The following is a 19,834-nucleotide window of genomic DNA, read 5'->3' on the forward strand; positions in this document are numbered from 1 at the left end:
CTTGCCCTGCAGCTATGAGTGACTACCGTAAAATGTCATCATAAACCAAACCCTCTAATTTTCCGAACTCGACCTACGTTAACTTTATACACTTAAAATTCCTTGCTTGAGTGCCAAGATGTTATTACAGTGTGTTCAGGGTCTTTTAATAACTTTAATCCTAAACACTATAAAACATAAACTCTAAGAACTGGAATCGAAATAATGTTGTTCAAAATTGATTTAAGTAGGCTGGGTAGTGAAATTATTACAAAGTATTAATATGCATTATAATTTGAATAAAAACTGTTTGTGATTTGACTATAACGCCACCGAAATAACGGCAATTTAAGTTTTTTACGAATGGTTTTTATATTGTCAGGTTTAGTTTTGTTCTTAAATTTGATTCAGTTGGTAAGAGTTGGTGTTTATGTTTTGGGGATTTTCATTCTTTTTTAACTCTGTATGATTGTAAAATACTACCTCATAGGAAGTAGTTCCTTATAGGTATTTAACTATTTTTTTTTCTTATAGTCCATGCTCTACTGTGCTTAGCTTAAATGAGTCGTGCATGTTACATTACAAAAAACTTTGAAAGACAACTTTTTTAGACTTTTTAAATATTTATAAAGTTTTTAATAAAGATTTCTTGTGACTTGGTAACTTTGCCAACTAAGAGACAGCTTTAAGCTTTTAATATTTATTTTTCAGTTTTCTTTAAACACCAATAGCTTTTTTATTGTTTTGGTTTTATTGATTTTGTTATTTTTATGCCACATGCCTGTTATTAATCGTCATGCCACTTCTTAACGTTATATGAGGTATTTAACTATGTATTAAATGTGTTAAACTTATTAATCATGTACTCTGTTCACATTCTGTACAGTGTTCAAAGTAATCTGTATATGTAACGTATTAACATCTTTAAAATATTTGTTTTAAATCAAATGGCTAGACAGTTCTATGATTGCAAATACAAAATACCTACAGCCTTTTACTTTGTGATTTTCACGTTAGCTTTAAAAATTTAATTCGACCCTGTGGTTTTCGTTACGTTGAATTATTGTAGGTTTTTCAGTTTTTTATGTGTTTAATAGAAATTGTTATCAACACATCCTCGTAATATAGGTATTTAACTATTTTTTTTTTAATTAAGCGCTACTGTGTTTAACTCAAGTAATCTATCTCAAGTAGCGTTATTCAATTCCTTGAACAAACGTGATTTTCTTTTCTTTAAAAACTTTTTCCAAACATAAATGGTTTGTGACTTGAAAACTTCTCCAACAAAAAGGAGAAATATCTTAAGCGGTTTTATAGCAAATGCACGAATTGTGTCAATGGAAGTGTTCAGTGTCTCAAAAGACAACTTCTGAAAATAGGTTGTCTTGTAGTGTCGGTGCAGAGTAGGATGTAGTTGATTGACAAATACCTCTGAGCTATTTTGAATCTTCTCTTGCAACGTGAAAGAATCAGGTATCATATACCAAGTACCTAAGACAAATTATATTGGCTGTTGAATTAATGTGTATTTTTACACGTTTTAGCATTTCATGTTTTTAGAACATGGGTTGAAATTACATAGACAGTATTTGATAAGGTGTTAAAATGCAGAATGGTAAAGTTTAGCTTCATCAGTAATCAATACTATGAGCTTAAATATCTTATCATTAAAAATCACTGACTAAAAATAAAATCTAAAGCGGGATAGAGCTGAGAAAATGTGTGTACAATATTAACTAAAAGTACATATTTACATTTATACCGTCGACTCACAAGACATAAAAATAATAAAGATTAAAATATATATTATTGAAATATAAATATATTTGTAAATACATATTTAAGATGGTAAGTGGTATTCGCCTATTGGGTCTGATGATGTGTGTCCAATTTAAATCGATCACCACTTACCATCCTGTATTTACCGTTTTGAGGGTGTTCAAAAAGGTAGGGACATAATTTACGTAGTGATTCCTTGGGTCAAAATAAAGAGAAAATTAAGAATAACATGTTTTTTTCAAAATCGCTTTGTTAACCAGATATCTGTCATTTTGTATTTTTTATATACACATTTTTATCTTTGAATTTTTTCAACCTACCTTTATGAAACTTGGTATGTATGTTAAGGTAGAAGAGACCCATGTTAGAAAAAAAATATCTTGATTCAACTATAAATTTTAAAATGGCGGCCATTTTAGTTTTTAAACTTGAAATAATAAAGAATGGCTGATTTTATTAAAAATGTCAAGAACCCTTTTATTTAGCATTTTATTTTCCAATCAAATGATACCAAGCTCAAATATATCGAATAAGAAAAAGCTGAAGTATTACTAACTTTGTAAAATGGGGTAGAATAAGGCTAAGCTAGGCAGGTTTGCCCCATTTTACAATTAAAATCGTAATATTTCAGCTACTTCGTATTCGATCTTTTTGAACTTGGTATCGTTTGATAGAGAATTAAAAATGCTAAATAAAAGTGTACCTGACATTTCTTCATAAAATCAGTCATTATTTAGTAATTTAAGTTTAAAAAAAATCTAACATTGGTCTCTTCTATTTTAACATTCACACCAAGTTTCATTATGATTGGTAAAAAAAAATCAAAGATAAAAAATGCAAAATGGCGGTTACCATATTTGGTTAACGAAGCGATTTTGAAAAAAAAAAATATATTCTTGATTTTCTCTTTATTTTGACCCAAGGAATCACTCCGTAAATTATGTCCCCGCCTTTTTTGAGCATCCTGTATATATTGCAGTGGTATTAGACGTATCTTTATGTACTTTCAGAAAATTTAATAACACCTACAATTCTGGTAAATCAATCTTGTAAATGAGTACACAAAATGGTTTCCACATTATTTTACTATTATACTGTATAACTTCTTGATCAGCATTGTACGTGTTATTAAATTTACGGAAAGTAAATAAAAGAAACGTCTTATAACACTTAAAACATATATTTACGCTTATACTGTTATTCACAAGACGGTAAATATACAAAAAAGATGGTAAGTGGTGATCGATTTCGATTGGACACTCCAATCATCATCAGACCCAATAGGCGAATGACAATAATCTTGAATCAGATTCAAGATTCTGATGATGATTGGAGTGTCCAATCGAAATCAATCACCACTTACCATCTTTTTTGTATATTTACCGTCTTGTGAGTAACAGTATAAGCGTAAATATATGTTTTAAGTGTTATAAGACGTTTCTTTTATTTACTTTCCGTATTATACTGTATACGGGCAGCAGTACTATTATTTAGATGCAGTAACGTACTACTCCGTCGGCACAATATGTTTGACAGAAATTCTCTTCTCTTTATAATTTATCTGAATGTAGTTAAAGTGGTATATTTGTAGAGAAATATACGTTAAAACTAATGATTTTTAGTTTTAAAATTAGGTAAAGCTACGGTGGTAAGGTTGCACTTCATTTTGCCTTAATTTATACCTAAAACGGTAATATTTCGGATATTTCTCATACGATCTTCTAAACTTGGTTGGTATAATTTGATAGGATTTTATTTGTTTTATAAAACTTAAACTTCAATTTTAAAATAAAATTCGTATTTTTGTTGTGATTTTAATTATAATGGCATCATTTTACAATTTTGAATTGCACTAGGTTAATTATACTCACACAGGACCCGTCTACCTTAATATACATACCAAGTTCCATAAAGATCGTTCAGAACAATTTAAATACAAAAATGTTTATGTAAAAACCGATAATGGTGGATATCTGGAAATCATTGTTGATTTTCTCCCTTGACCTATAAAAACATTTCCCGGAGTTTGGATTTTTACTTACGGGACACCCTGTACATACAGCACGATAATGGACCCAATCAAACCTTTATAATGATATAAGAATACATTTTTTAACTGGGGCTGGATATTGCCTTCGTAGAATCAGCAGACGAAACATTGTTACGACTAAAATTTGGAAAGTCCTTAACATCAGCTGACTGTTTATGTCTACTCAATGAGTTAAAAAAATATACAAACACGCATATATGATATACTTTTAAATGTAGACAAAATATGTAACAATACATAACACAATGAGTTATGTTATACATAAAATAAATAGTATCATATTATAAACATACGTTACAGGCACAATACATAACTATAGTAGGACCACCTCTCCAATAATACAAGACATACTATTACGTTATATTAGGAAAGAAGTTGCAACACTGATGGCTTGATAACATTACATTAAGTGTCTATTACATTACATTACACTACTACATTACTTACTGTGTCTGTATACGTTTGAATACAGACACAAGACATAACGTTACATTAGGACCAATGTTAGCAATACAGTCGGGTCGTAACGTTTTTGTTTACTTAGAATTACACGAACGCTCAAGATTTCAGCTATTGCTTCGACATCTTCCCTGTGTTAAGTTAGGGTGTTTGTTTTAGGATTATAATGATTAAAATGGAGAGTTTTGTAATAAAAGTTTTCCTTGCTGTAAGATAAAGTTATAATCAAGTTTGAATTACCTTCCTTTGAGGTGGGATTAGCATTCATGACAAGCGTAAGTCTAAGTCTTCAAGTGAACAAGTTTAGACTACAAGGTATGAAGAAAGTCCTCAACTCAAAGAGAGTTCTTGGTCAACTCCTTCAGAATTAAATTAGGTACTTAGTAAAGAGCACATGGTATATTTGCTTATTGGTTATTATATATTTTTTGTTTGATGTAAACATGAAGTTTTTCCAAAGTATTGATTGCATAGCCTAGGGGTAGGGGTATGTTAATAACTTAAATATTAATCATTTTCCATTTAGTTGTCTACAAGGGGAAGTGGTTAAGATTCGTAAGATAAAACAAAAATGCCATTGTATAAAAAAAATTGGTTTACTAAAATTTGTATTTCATTGTCAATTAAGGAATATTGCCAAAATACGCGTCTGGACACAAATGGAAAAATAGTTGGTTTCTTGATGACAAAAATATCCAACTGAAACAAATGAACAAATATCACTAATGACAAAAGAGCATTCAAGAATCGAAGAGATAAATTGTAACGGATTTTCTACACTTTATTTTTTCACAAACATGACGATATACTTTTATGCTTTAAAGAACACATTTAAGCATTCAAAAAACAGTTACTGTAAATTAAAATAAAATGTAAGTGAGGAGAACAAATTCACTTCAACAAAAGTATAAATCTTTACGAAAGAATGGGACAAAACAAATCATTAAACTAACACTGAAGAGAATACAACTGATCAACGAAAGTGGATCAAATTGTTTGTTTATATTTAAAAACATATAATACCAATATTGATTTTCATTCTATGAGATTACATACGATATATGTTACATAATCGTGATCTTACAATCAGTATCAGTTGTTTCAAAACAGGCCCTCTTTTATTACTTATTTATTCATATTATATTTATATTACTAAAATAAATTTGATTTTGAACTTTTCAGATAAAACTAAAGTGAAAATTGAGTACACTAATATCTTTCAAACAATAAATTCAAGTAATTGTGATATATTGAATTGTTCTGATATGAGTTTCATTGGGTGCAAAAACTAATTCCCGATCACGTTTCGCGACAATACAGAAAAATCCAACACAAATATCAAGTTCCACATATTGGTATTAATACCTTTGTAAAAAAACAACTTGCTAGATTGTTGTGTTTCAAATTACTGTACAGAAATAAATCCAATCACTAATAATGATAACTAGTTGCACTAGTGTTTTAAGGATTTCAATGAACCAATACATATACAATTACAATATATATACAATATGAAAATACATGTAAAATACATATAAACGATTACAAACTCCAAAGTTTTAAAAAAGATTGATAAACAAATATTTGTTGTTCTAAACACAGACAGCATAGATCCAAAAATAAAAATAAAAATTTATAATTTCTAGATTATTGAAGGGATACATGTTTCTGTAATGTATATAACAAAATACGCTAAGAATATTTTCATATATATATATTCACAAATTTACAAACTACAAGAATCGTCATCAAAATTTGCTCAACACCAAGAACATTAACAACTCAAATCCGATATTCGAAAAAATCTTTTAGTCCAATTTAAAAATAAATATTATCATTAACTATTGGATACAGAAGAAGACATCCCATCTATATGGATCAGCTGTCGCCAATTTTTTACTAAAAAAGAATGTAGTTGTGTGAGCCAGTCACAGATTGCGCTAGTGTCTAAAACTCTATTTTGTACCTTATTTTTTGTTACTGATATAGTTGCTGGGTCACAACAGTTGCTATAGCTTATAATAAGTCATTCCATCAGTTTGACTTGGTAAAAACCATCATGTAATCGGCAGAAATCAGTAATTTAGATCACCGCAATCTATAGGTGGCTCACATCAACTGAGACAAATTTTATTAAAAACCTGGTTACAACTTTAACATGGGGATGGAATGTCTATGATGTATTAATAGTAAAAGATATTATATAGTAGGCCAATATAAAAAAATGAAAATATCCAAACTCACAAAATCCAAATTTACTTATAGTTTAGTTTATTTGTTTTATTTCGTTATTATTTTTTAAATAACTTCTTGATCAGCATTGTACGTGTTATTAAATTTACGGAAAGTAAATAAAAGAAACGTCTTATTTATTATTTTTTATTATTATTTATTATTAGTTTTTTTTTATAGTGATGAAGACAACATTTAAGTGTGGAAACTAGTTTTTGTCAAAGACAAATTAATAAAAAAATAGTAATAAATGTAGAATGTTTTCAAATGTAATTACTACCATTGAATATATACCACAACTTGGCTGTGGTATATAGTCAATGTTACTACTAACAATGATTTCTATAGCATAAGTGTACATTGCTGCATCAATCGTCTAAAATATAAAAGTAAAACAAATGCTTGTTTAAAGTAAAAACAATTGTCGGATTTAATCACGTTTTCAATGATCAATATAACATACGTGGGAAATCCTCAGTATTTTAAACGCCAACATGTGACGGGATTATTTGCTTAATAAAAGCTGAATTGTGTCAACAGCAAGAGATAGGAACCATGAAACCAATTAATTTCACTAAATACCGAATTAATTAAACGGGTAAACTGTAAATAAATAGTAATATGAAGAAATTATATTTACGATTTTTGCACTTTCTCCTTCTACTATTCGTTCGTCAGAATAATTATATTCCTAATTATTCCTAATTAGGAAAGAATTGTATCCACCAAAAGTTTCAAGCGACTCCTTTTATTATTTTTGTGGTTCCTGAACCTAAAAAACTGCTTTAAGTGATAAGCACGTTTAAGTGTGTATTAAGTGGGTAGGGCTATTGAAAAAGAGATATTTAAAAGTACCAACTGTAAAAAACTTATGGAATCCCTAACAGTTGGAAGGGGAACAAAAAGGCTTCTTTATGTGTTGTTCTGAAAACAAAAAATATATTTTTGACTAATCCTCCCATATTTTCATAAAGAATGAACGCCCTAATTTTCATAACTAGGCCTACTGCTTATTGCATACTCCAAAACAGAACCCATTTAATGAAAGATATAACAGGGATATAATAGGGTATTGATTACATTTAAAATATCCAAGAGGCATTTATTTTACAGGTAGTAGTTAACATAATTAATCCACTCTAAAGATTTTTTACATGTAAAAATTTTGGGTTTAGAGAAATAGCTTGTACTTGTTATGCACGATTTACGTTTGTTGTGGGTTAAAAACAGGGGCTTTTATAATTTTGAATGACAAAAAAACATGCAGGCAGTCCCAAACAGGTCCTGCCTTTTTGAAGGAGAACTTAAGCATAAACGGATATTTATATCTGTCAGTTACGATAATTATTTTTACAAATGCACACAATCCTTTGACGAATTTTTGAAGACATTTTACTGAATAAAATATTCCTACGCTGAATGCGTAATTTACTATGTATAAAATACATGTTAACTAACAAATACAATGGAAGAGGCTATGATCAAATTTGTATATTAAAACTATTAATTAGTATAATTAGCAATTCATGCTATGTGTTTGTGAAACTACAAATATTCATGTGTTCATTCTCCCCACCAGATATTAGTTCATATTGAACGTGACTGTTGCTATTGCTAATTAGATTTTCTGATATCATAGAATAAATACGTACCTGTAACTCCATGCTGATATGGTCAGAACCACGTGTTTTTTCTTTATACCGGTACACTAAGTTCTTGATGTCATCTAACATGAAAAATCTAGAAATTATATATCAGACATTATATTGGCGGAAGAAACTAAAATGTTTGAATTCATTAACTACTATAATTTAGCTATTAATTTTATAATACTTTCTTAACTTTTTTTTATTTTATCGACTAATTTCTAAGTAAGTTTGTTAAAGGATGTAGAAATTTCAATAGTAAAACTTGTTTTTTGGTACATTAATCGCTTTAAATTGACCCTACAAAACAAAGGCACAGCTTTGTATCAAAGAAATCAATCAGTGCTTACAGCTTAGAAGACTTTTAACAGTTGACTAAATAATTAATTTAGTAAAGTTTTCTCATTATCAATTGAATAAATTTTTTCAAAGTCTTTTTCATTGCATTTTCCAGATTATTATTATTTTACATTGTTTTTCAACTTATTAACTTTCTTTATTAGAATGATGATTTTCATCCTGGTCAAATTTATATGACCTGTACATAACAACGTTTCTACCAAACAAAGTGTTTATATTTTCTTTGTTTAAGTTTGATTGAGGAATACAGTAAACTCATTTCCTCTATTAATCTAAGGTAGACTTAAAATAGCCTTCGTTGGGTGACTAATGGAATAAGGCTTGCTTTCTGCCAGCATGTCATTTTATAATTCAATATCCCACACTTCACACACGTGGAGATATGACAGAGAACGACCTAAAAATATAATACCCATTCAAGCATATATGCTAATAATAAAGATATTTACGTGCAATCCAAATCTTCAATGTGTAATTCACTTCATCTGACAAGAGGATCAAACAAAATATAACTGAACTTGGGTGAATCATCTCGCAAGTTAATTAAATTTTCATAACTGTTCTTTATACATAATGTACTTATGATTTAAGACAAAACAGATATACCTTTCAGATACTAGATAGCAAAAGTCTTCAGTTGTCATGATGCCTCTATCATCTTCGTTTCAGTATCTTATAACGTTACTGTTACTGTTCTTCCATGTCGCAAAAGGCAATGGGCCGCATGGACTATGTAGCTGACTAATGTTCTCTAAATCTATAAAACTGCTTCTAATTTTCAATTATTACACAAATTTATATATTTAGTACACATAGCATATTTTGAATTATCAAAATATAATTACATTATGAATTTGTGAATTTATAGTGCTCGCCTAGCAATTAAAAGGTCACCGGTTCGATCCTAAAAAGTCAGTACCTTTTTGATGGTTCCAGACTCAGCTGTTCCTGATCATTGGGCTTTAAATAAATTACGAACCAGCTGATCTTAGTCAGTAACAAAGCTACACAGATCATCTCACTCCATTCTACACTCATCCTTCATCATATTTGGGTTAAAATACACGCCAAGGTGGCGATCCCGACTTAATGAAATGATAATCGATCAATTTGATGATTTTTTTACTAATGTTTGCAACTACATTGTCATGAATCTTGCAGACAAAAAATGTGTATGTATGGGGCTAGATTAGTTTTTTAGCTGATTTACCATATAGGGAATAAGCTATTACCATTGTACTCATCGTAAGACCTAGACCCGGGACCGATTTACTTTTAGGTTTTGAGGTCCCTAGAGGCCAAAAACACCAACCGTTCAAATTCATATATATATAGGTGGGTGAAATTCTTATATATATATGTGTGAGTGTTTGTTAGTAGGATAACTCAAGCAAAAATTATCCAATTTTAATGAAATTAGGTATAAACGTGTAAACCTACATTTATTCGGACGATTTTACGAACCAGCATGATCGGACCATGGGAACGGGGGCTTATAGGGGGTTTTATGAGGTAAAAATTGTTTTTTCTCATTTTTGACCCTAAAAACATAAAATGTAACAATTTCTTTCCAAACCATTTTGTAGAGCTTACAAAAAAAATAATTTTGTATATTGAAGCGTCATTATGCACCTAATGGTTGCGGGTAAAATTTCAAAATAAATTTAAAATACCCATGTTCTTATGGAGAATAAGTAAACTGTTATTGTTTGCTTGTTTATGAGCATATTTTGATCACATTTGGAAAATACATTTATTTCATACTAAACTATTAACATTTTACAAAAACACTTTTTACCCTCCCTGTTTCAGCAAACCTAGAATACTCGTTAAACTAATGATATTTAAATAGGAAATAAATGTGATATTTTAAGGAGACATTTTAGTGTAAATCCAATTAGGCAAATGGAAATTCGCTTAGTCTTCAGGTTTGCTGTGGCGGGGGTATTTTGTTTTTGCAAGCATGTAGTTATTCATTGATTCATGTAGCTATTTGTAGTTATTTATTGTTCATTTTTTGTTTTGTATAATGTTGATATTTTGTATGCTATTCTTGTTATGATTTTATTTTATTTTATTCAATTTTTGGCAAATTTGTGTTTTGTTTATCATGAAAATGTATCTAGTTTTGATTTTATTTGACTCAAACTCAAATTTGTGTGAAATGATTTTACCTGTGTAAAATGTAATGTTATACTTGTGTTAGTAATTTACATAATATGAGAACGGGCCAAGTGAATAATAGCTTCGGCCCAAGGGTAATGATGTGGGATCGAGTTACTTGACTAACAATTACCACAAAATGACCTTTAGCGGTAGACCGATTGGTTGGGTTAACACCAGGGTTTGTCATAACCCTTGCGTCATATGGAAACAAAATACTCAAAACTGTCCCAAAACCAACATTTTTTCCTGTGATCAAAGGATTTTCCTCAGTAAGGTGAACCCCTTACAAAAAACCTTATTAATTTTTAAGTAAAATATTCACTTTAAATTACTTTGGGAGATAAATCTAACGAGAGGTATTTTGTCATATGTTTTGTCTAAATGTGCAACGGTAAAAAAACAAATTTAATAACCCACTTCCAATGCAAAATGTGTTTGTGTTGTGCTAGCTAATTTGCTCCTTTTTTTGCAATATTTACTCAATCATCTCTATTTTAAATGGTTTATTATTTCTGTTCAAAAACCTCAATTTCCTTTTCCATACCTAAATCTTTACATTAAGTTTTCTTTTATTTTTATATTTCATAAATCTTTAAAAATTAAAAAACCACAGTTTGCTTTTATTAGATTTCTCTCAACACTTGTATTGATTAATAGACAATCATCACCAGCAGACTTGTCAGAAAAATTGTAAAAATAACACTGTTGTCTTATTTTTTTTTACCTTCAGGTAAAATCTGTTTTTAAAATAGTACAATTTTCTATATTACCCTGAAATAGTTATTCATCTAGCTCCTTACAAATCGCTTCACTTAACCATTTAATGTCTTTTTGTATGACGGACTATATTTAATAAGTCCTCATTTTTAAATTGCTGTTTGAAAACATATTTTTAAATATACCTATGTTTTCTTATATTTGTATTAATTCAAACTATACAGGGTGTCCCCGAACTCTCTACCAACCTTTTGAAGTATCATTCCTGGACTAATTGTTAAATAAATGATTGGATGATTATGAGATACACTAAAATATCATATTACAAATTTTCAAAACTCAAAAGTTACTTGAACAGTCGCTGTGTTTTTATTTTCACTAAACATTTCAACATTTTCAATAAGGTTGGCAGATTTTTGAAGCAACTTGATATGTGAAAATAGATTAATAATGCAAAGACCTGTGTTAATTTTCAAGGTTTGAACATCGTTTATTTTTATGTCATTTGCAATTTGTCATTCTATACACGCAATAATACAGTTTCTAATTAATTGTTGCCACTTTGATTATTTGCAATTGCTGACACCTGTACTACTAAAAAATTTGTGCATCAAGAAATATTGTCTATTTTTAGGGTCCAAAACATTTATTTCAACGGTCTCAATTTAAAGAGATGATAGTTTAAACGTTTTATCCCAAATTCATTAAAATCTGGACCTAATTGTAATTTTTATGAGACTAAGATGGTTTTATTTTAATTACTAGTTGCTTAAAATGTAAAGTATATACCTAAATTTTCCAAAAAAATAATTGTGTGAGGGAGCACTTAACAGTGATTTAATATCTATATATGCTGTTGGAAACAGCAAATAAATGGGACAAGAGTAAAAGGGCTATTGATACAGTCTTTTTTTGGAAAGTAGCTTAGACAACCTGAATGTTACTTTAAAATGTTTTACTAGCTAAATTATGATACAGCACTTTAATTAGCTATTTATATTCACTTTAGTTATTTCCTTTATTGAAAACTTTGCAAACTTGAAGGTTGGAGGAACAAACTTATCTGACTCTGATACATTTTAAATTGATGATAGAATTTTTTTTGAGCTATCTAAAACTCTTTGATTTTTTTATCCAAAATTTGTAATGTGTTTGAATTAATTTTCCTTCCATTCTTGTAGTAATTTTATAGCGTTTTTTTTTTAAGGTGTCATTAGAAAAAGCAATTGAGGAATAGAAGGAAACAAAACAAAATTTAACATGAATTAATTTATTTACTTAAACGGTTCAACCCTTGCTACATACAACCCCAGACAACTACAGAATAAAAATACTATAAACATTCACAATTTTCTTTAATACTGAAACTGTAAGTACTCGAAAGAGTAAAAATGTTAAAAACAATCAACATGGTAAAAGAAAAATAAGAAAGTCTTCAGTTTTTGAATCTGAATTAACAAGCCACAGTAAAATAATTCTCTATAGGTAACAAGAAAGGTAAAAGACTTGGTCCCTTATAAGGCATTTTGTTTGATTAAAATCTATACGTAGCACCATTATAATACAACATTTCAAATATACAATCTATGCTAAGTTAAAACAACTGTTCAAATATAAATTGTAAATATTTTTATTAGGAATGTATTGTTTATCTCAAACTTAATGTCTCAAAGTAACTGGTTGAAAAACAATTAAAATATCTTCAGTTATTGCTTATGTTTCTGTCTTCTTTGTAAAAATAAGCAAACTTTGAAAGTTGACTTAGTCAGCATCAGCATTTTCTTCAGCTTCTAAAATATGCTTGAAGGAAAACGGCTGGAACAGGTAGCCTCTCCCATCATAGAATTTGCTCATGAACTCAACCCTGCAACAAAATAAATCATCAACTATTATCATTCTACCAAAAAAGAGCACATTGTATATTTCTGATAAAAAAATAGTATTAGTTTTAAATTGTACATTGGTTTGGTTTGAATTTATTAAGATATGATTCTTTGCAATAATTTTCAATAACATGTAAATTTATTCATTATTTTTTCTTGAATCCTGCTGATAAAAATAATGCTATACAGTAGAATGCGTTATATCCAACCATGACGGGGCCGGGCCATGGTCGGAACGGCCAAAAGGTTGAATATCGGGAGGAGCATAACCTGCAGTGTCCGCAACTTCGGTTATCGTCTCCTGCGATCGCAAAAACACCTGTGAGCATAACTTGCAGTCCCCACGACTTTGGTAATTGTCTCTGTTTTCAGACTTCAGAAAAGAATCATCCGAATTATGAGTAATTCCCACCCCAGAAGTCCTTGTAAATTACATTTTCAAAATTTAAAAATCCAAACACTCACAGGACTATACATATTTGAATTATTAAACTACATACACAATATAAAAAATAACCTCCCGGATTCATTCAAATTCACACACAACTATAGTACAAGAAATGAAACAATTTTCAGATTACCAAATCACCGTTTGACCTTATTTGAAAAAAGTCCTTTGTATGCAGGTTTAAAAATGTATAATAAACTACCGGTATATTATAAAATAATGAGTTCAAACAAGTTTCAAGAAACATTGAAAAATGGACTCCTTGAACGTGCGTTTTATAAAATAGAAGAATTTTATATCCATCCCTTGAGTTAATTTTTTGTTTTTAATTTTTTTAACTACTATACTGTATTAACATTATTTGGCTAGGTATTTTTTCCTGTTACTTTGTACTTTGTATTTTTCTAGTCTAGGCTCAATTTTGACAATGCACCTGTTCTATATGTTATCACATCTAAAAGAATGTTATGTGCAAATAAATAATGTCTAATGTCTCCCGCGACGGTGGCAACACCCATTATTATCGTCAGTGGTGATCGTCTGCCACGATTATGGCAACATCCGCGATCAGCCTCTCGGTTCAACAATCGCGCTCAGCGTTATAGCCCCAGACAGAAAACAAGTAGACGGTCGGACACTAGGTTGGATATCTCCAGGAGTCGGTCATTCCGAGGTAGGATATGAGGGGTTCTATTGTATTTAACTCTAAATTGTAACGTTAAATTGTAATTTGAAAAGAAGGTTTGTGACGAATTAACTTATATGGAGTTATGTAAATTTATGATATAAAAAAAAATCTCAAGGATCAAGAAGGACCAAAGCTGAGTAGGATAAAGTCTAGTCTGTCACAAGGCAAAGACCCTGCACTGTTAACAATAACTTGTGTAATGTATTTTGAATTGTAGAAGAAAGGGTCCCAAGGGGACGAAATATTGTGTGTACAGTGTATCTTTTAGATGTTCTATAGCCTACCTACACTTTCAAGGTAAGCTAGCTGCTATCCTCCTTCTTCTACAATTCAAAATCCTGGCCTAGACCTTTCCTTAAAAAATACTTGTATAAAGTATTTGTATTTCTTGAGCTAGCTTCCTTCCTCACACAGGTAGGAACAGGTAGGCTGAACAGGATCAAAGTCCAAGGGCAGTCTCAGTTGGCTTATCTCTTCTCCCGCTCAAACTTCTTGATCAGTTTATATCAAAATAACCCTTCTATTCCAAAAACTAGAGTCCTATGTTCTTTTACAGTAGAACTCTAACCATACGAACTCAAAATGTCCTGATCACCTCTGACTATCCTAATCGCTTCCAGAAAGAATTAAAAGAACCCAAAATTAAGAATCACTGTTAATTAGAAAAGGCAGAAGCTGTGATCACGGCAAAATCCTGAACATCTCCAGCGGTCATGGAAACATCATCATCGTTTTCCGCGATCGCAAAAATCTTTTATGTTTCCCGCAGTCTTGTCGACATCATCCTCATCTCCCACGGTGACAGAAAATCACCATCTTCCTCTACAAATGCAGCGAAAGCGTGAATTTTTCAATTCCAAAATCTTTGCAGACGCTCTCTTCGATCGTGGTAATAAAAGCTAGGCTTGCCTAATACCTACTGATTCGGATGATTTGAGTTTTACTGTACTTTCATTATGTAACTGCACACGTATAAGGCATTGCTACTCACCAGTGAAGCCTGAGTGTGTGTAGGAAGGCCGATAAACCCTCCATCATCACCAAGATGGCTATGGTGAAAAGTGCCCAAGCTCCAAAGGATACATAGAGTGTTATAGCACCCCAGTGGCTCTCTGTGTCCAAGCCTTTTCTCAGCACCATGCTCCATAGCACTTCTGACAACTCTGCAACATTGTCATGTCTCTCATTATTTATCTTTATGAAGTTTGAGTACTAATAGTCACAGTCAGCACTGGAGCTATGAGGGTGTGACAGGAATGTTTTTTGGATAACAGGTTTGCCTGAATAGGAAAGAGTCCAAACTGGCACAAGAAACATTAGACCAGCATCAGACCTGAAGAAAACTCTCTCTTCCTTAGTTATAAATGCTGTCAATGATTTTAAACATTTTAATTATTTATGTGTATGTACAGTGTAAATATTTGTGTTTCTGGGGCAAGTTTGGTCTCTTCCTCTTTCAGGTAACCCTGCTATCCTCAGAAAAATTTCTAAAATCCTAGCCCCTTTTGATTAGTGTAAAATCCCTATAGTAGACAGATAATATAAATTCAAAACAATTTTGTAGGTATTGAAACAACAGAAATACAATTCTTTGCCCCTTGAAAGAGGGGGTTGAAGTTACGTTTCAGAAACCATGGTTCTTTTTGGGTGAATACTCGTATACCATCAAAATAGGCATATGGTGGAAAGTAGACCTAAGGGAAGATATAAATTTTCTTATAATAGATTTTAGTTTATGTGTATTATTTTGTAGATTTACACATTAAGCACTTAATAGCATTTAATAACCTAGTAAACTTTTAAAAGAATTAAAATTGACTAACTTGGCATTGGCTTATTTATGACCTTTTACCTTAACACAGGAATCATTCGGATATATTGTGAGGGCGAGGGGTGTTCACGAATCATTAAAATCAACTCGTTCTTTACATAAAACCAAAGTGTTATGTATCTTGCACATAACTATTAATTATACATTGGGAAATGGGAGCTGTAAATAAGAGATGTTCTGTCATTGGAGGCTAACATGAGAGAGCTAACATGAAAGAGGCTTCATTCCGGGTCTCTGTGCTAGGACAAGTAGGCTATTCATGACATAGAGTACAATAGTAATAGTATAAGACAGAATACAAACGTGTATATACAACACAAAGCCTCCATTAATAAAAGCTGCGGCAAAACAAAAGGTAACACCTATGTTCCGGCGAACCGAAACAGCTGTTGCACTAGTTTATAATGGAGCTCTGCGTAATGTTTATGTTTGTTTTACACATATGCTATTACTATTACCATGGCAATAGGTTGGCTGTTACGACATTGTCACGCACCAACGCCACAGCCTTGTATTATAGGAGGCAAGAAAAAAACTGTAGAAGAAAGTCATGATATTAGGCCTGTTGATGATCGATCACTTACGAGCGTGTGCCAAGGAGAGCGCCCATAGTCGCAAGTAAGATGCCGTGTGGCTCACTGTGCTCAAGACATACTCTATGGTGTGTATGGCTTGATGAATTAATATTTCTGCTGGTGCTTCACTCTCATCGTGTTCCTCAGGTTCCGGGACCGGAGGACCGGATGGTTGGAGCTCGATGCCATCCCGTAAATCACCATTACTGGCAGCCTGCTCAGCAACATTCATATGGTCAAACATTTAATAGTTTATACAAGATTACCTAATGATGTGTATTAATGTTTTATATTCTGGTTGTGCCATTGGAAAACCAATTGCATACAGTTAAATAAATAGTAGTTAATCATATTTTTTGTTAAATTAGCTTGAGAGCTGAAATTGTATTTTTAAGTCAACTAGCCCATAGACTAAATTTATTCAATCTTCAAAACAAATTTAACCGGTTTTCAGATTTCCCGGCTAATGTTGACTACGAGTATTTACCATTACTAAGGCCTGTGCAGGTATCTTCCGCAATAACTTTGGATTTTGTAACGGATGAACCTTTTTTGACGCGGTTTCCAGCAATGAACTCCACTTGACCAGACCTTTAAATGATGTGCATATCAAGCTATGCTTACATTAAAGATTGTGTACCTACTCCTCGTCGGCCGTGCCCTGGCGAAGGTAAAAAAAATGGTAATGCTTGCAAAAAGTAGTTTTCATACATATAAGTTGATGTGAAAGGTTTGAATTTTCTAACGAATTTAGTTAAAGATATCAAGCCGTTTCCAGACTTTTTTGTCACCCTGTATAAGTGAAATACGTTTGAATTATTCTAAGGGTCAAGTAAAGTAGTATTAAAAAGAAGTAGAGACGTTCTCCTTGATTATTGATTGTCGGTCGAGCACCCAGTTTAATGTTGTAGAGGCGACTGACTTGTGTTCACCTTGGATTATCCAAGTAGCAAGATAGTTGTGCACGTGCGCAGGAGCGTCTTTGGGTTTTTCGATTGAACTAAGACTACTGCGCATGATAATGGGAAATTCAAATTGTTGTTGCCTATGTATTTACCTAACTTGTCTATTTATATTTTTTTTATAAAGTAGGACAATGAATTCTGATATAAATGTTCTGTTGTTATCAACAAAAAAAAACTTTCCAAAATTTAGCCAGTTACACTACTTATCTTGTATACCTAATTTAGATTTTATTACCTGTTCATCGTAAGAAATTACTACTTTTCTGTGCTTCTTGAGTCCTCCACAACAGAGCAAGTAGATGGGTTTACCAAACAACATGATGGGCACACAAAGCATGGCTATGATGACAAACATCGTCTGGACTAATTTCTGAATTCAACAAAAATAAATATTTATTAGTTTTTGAAGTATACTAAATTATATATGTTCATTACTGACATACGCCAAACAAATTATTTACCATGATAAGTTAATAAATAGCTACATTTATTCATCCAAATTAGTTCATGACATAAGAGAACTATATCTACCAACAGGATTAGAAACATTGAACCATTAAGAAGTCAGTTTTTCCTTGACAATGTGTTTTTGGTTAATCAAATTTATACAATTATGCCAAGAGTTGAATGGTTACCATCCTAAGCTTAACTTGTCTCCAAGTTAAAAAAAATGTTGTTGCTGGTAAAAGTAAATTTATAAAACGTCTCTTCAACTTTACCAACATAATTAACATTACTAATTATTTTAGGATTTAATTTGTAGACCTATTAAAATTAATTCTGTTTAAAATCATTTACTTTCAAGTGCACTGATCCTTTAGTTGGCTGTTCTAGGATTTTTACTTATCAAAAATTGTAATCAAACGATCATTTAGTTAATTATTTAAAGAACTCATTCTTTGACTGAATTACCTGGCCTTCAAACATGAATTCATCACATCCCTCGTAAGGAGAACCTGGCTTAAACAACATCATGTTTATGAATAGGATGAGTACTGAAGGAGCACAGCGCGGTCCTGTCTTCAGTTCTGGAAAATCAAACAAATTTTCATTATTTATGCTTTAAAATAATATTTTGAAGCTTTGTAACAATAATAGTAATCTTACTATAACAACGAGATGTTGGAACAATGAGTCAAGTGCATCACTATCAGTGGCAATGAGAGGTTATAAACGAAAAAAACATAACCTCTCTTAGAAGTTATGAGTAGTAATTGTTAGTGTTAAAAAACGGTCGTAAGTAAAGTAGTGTACGCAACTCACGTGAATAGTCTATACACGATCTTTGCGTAAACTACTATATTTACAGACTGTTTTGGGTTTGGATTAAAAATTATCATAATTGCTCATTTCTATGTTGTCATTCTTACCATTCCTTGGTGCGTACAAGACCCACTTGATAAACATCATAGCCACCATGTAGAAAAACAAAAGTGTGAGAAAGATCATCTGGGGAAGATATTCCAGGAGAATGTTCATTGGCCGCCGAAAATGTCTGAAAATAATAAATTTGGTTACATATTTTTAGCCGCTGAATCACTTTAAAGCAAAAGTATTATTTTTAACAAGACAAATTGATGAAGTAGAACTTCAAAATCACAAACATAGTTTTAATTCACTACATACTACAGATTTAATCAACAAATAATCAATTTATACAATCAAATAAAATTAGAAGTCCAAAGATTTTTGTAAAAATTGTATAACCAGTGCTTAACTTCAAGAAATTTCGGAACCAAAACTATGAGCTATGAGCCATCATCCTTCGTATATTCCCTCAACCATCGTTCTCTCTCATTTCTTCTTTGAAAACATTGCCAGTGTTATGTCTTTGATTATTGATAGAAATATACATCCCATTCCACAAAACAGAGCTGTAGCTAGCTAGAATCACAGAAAACGTACTGCTATAACCCAGAATGCCAACCGCATGGTAAAAAGCATTAAGTGTTTTGAGAGAGCTTTGCCTGTCAATCCGTAGGCAGCGCCACCAGCGTTGCCATGCACTCAGCAACGCTGGTGGCGCTGCCTACGGATTGACAGGCAAAGCTCTCTC

The 19,834-nt window shown here is 31.4% G+C and overlaps 1 protein-coding gene across 4 annotated transcripts in view; it reads right to left on the reverse strand.

Annotated features, from left to right (window-relative positions):
- Nucleotides 1-12,642: 12,642 nt before the first annotated feature.
- The window catches only part of LOC128997773 (V-type proton ATPase 116 kDa subunit a 1), a 57,153-nt gene continuing 49,961 nt past the window's right edge, over nucleotides 12,643-19,834 (reverse strand). For all 4 annotated transcript variants that reach the window (XM_054423453.1, XM_054423452.1, XM_054423450.1 and 1 more), the window contains exons 14-19: nucleotides 19,149-19,273; nucleotides 18,691-18,806; nucleotides 18,014-18,148; nucleotides 16,823-17,027; nucleotides 15,399-15,570; nucleotides 12,643-13,252 (exon numbers count right to left, since the gene is read on the reverse strand). In XM_054423453.1, coding sequence (XP_054279428.1) covers nucleotides 13,150-13,252; nucleotides 15,399-15,570; nucleotides 16,823-17,027; nucleotides 18,014-18,148; nucleotides 18,691-18,806; nucleotides 19,149-19,273 — 856 coding nt within the window. In that variant the 3' untranslated portion in view covers nucleotides 12,643-13,149. The remainder of the gene's footprint in view (nucleotides 13,253-15,398; nucleotides 15,571-16,822; nucleotides 17,028-18,013; nucleotides 18,149-18,690; nucleotides 18,807-19,148; nucleotides 19,274-19,834) is intronic.

The sequence above is a fragment of the Macrosteles quadrilineatus genome, unplaced genomic scaffold (genome assembly GCF_028750875.1).
Source record: "Macrosteles quadrilineatus isolate MER2022 unplaced genomic scaffold, UCM_ALF_1.0 Scaffold_7__1_contigs__length_78375512, whole genome shotgun sequence".
In the NCBI taxonomy this organism is placed as follows: Eukaryota; Metazoa; Arthropoda; class Insecta; order Hemiptera; family Cicadellidae; genus Macrosteles; species Macrosteles quadrilineatus.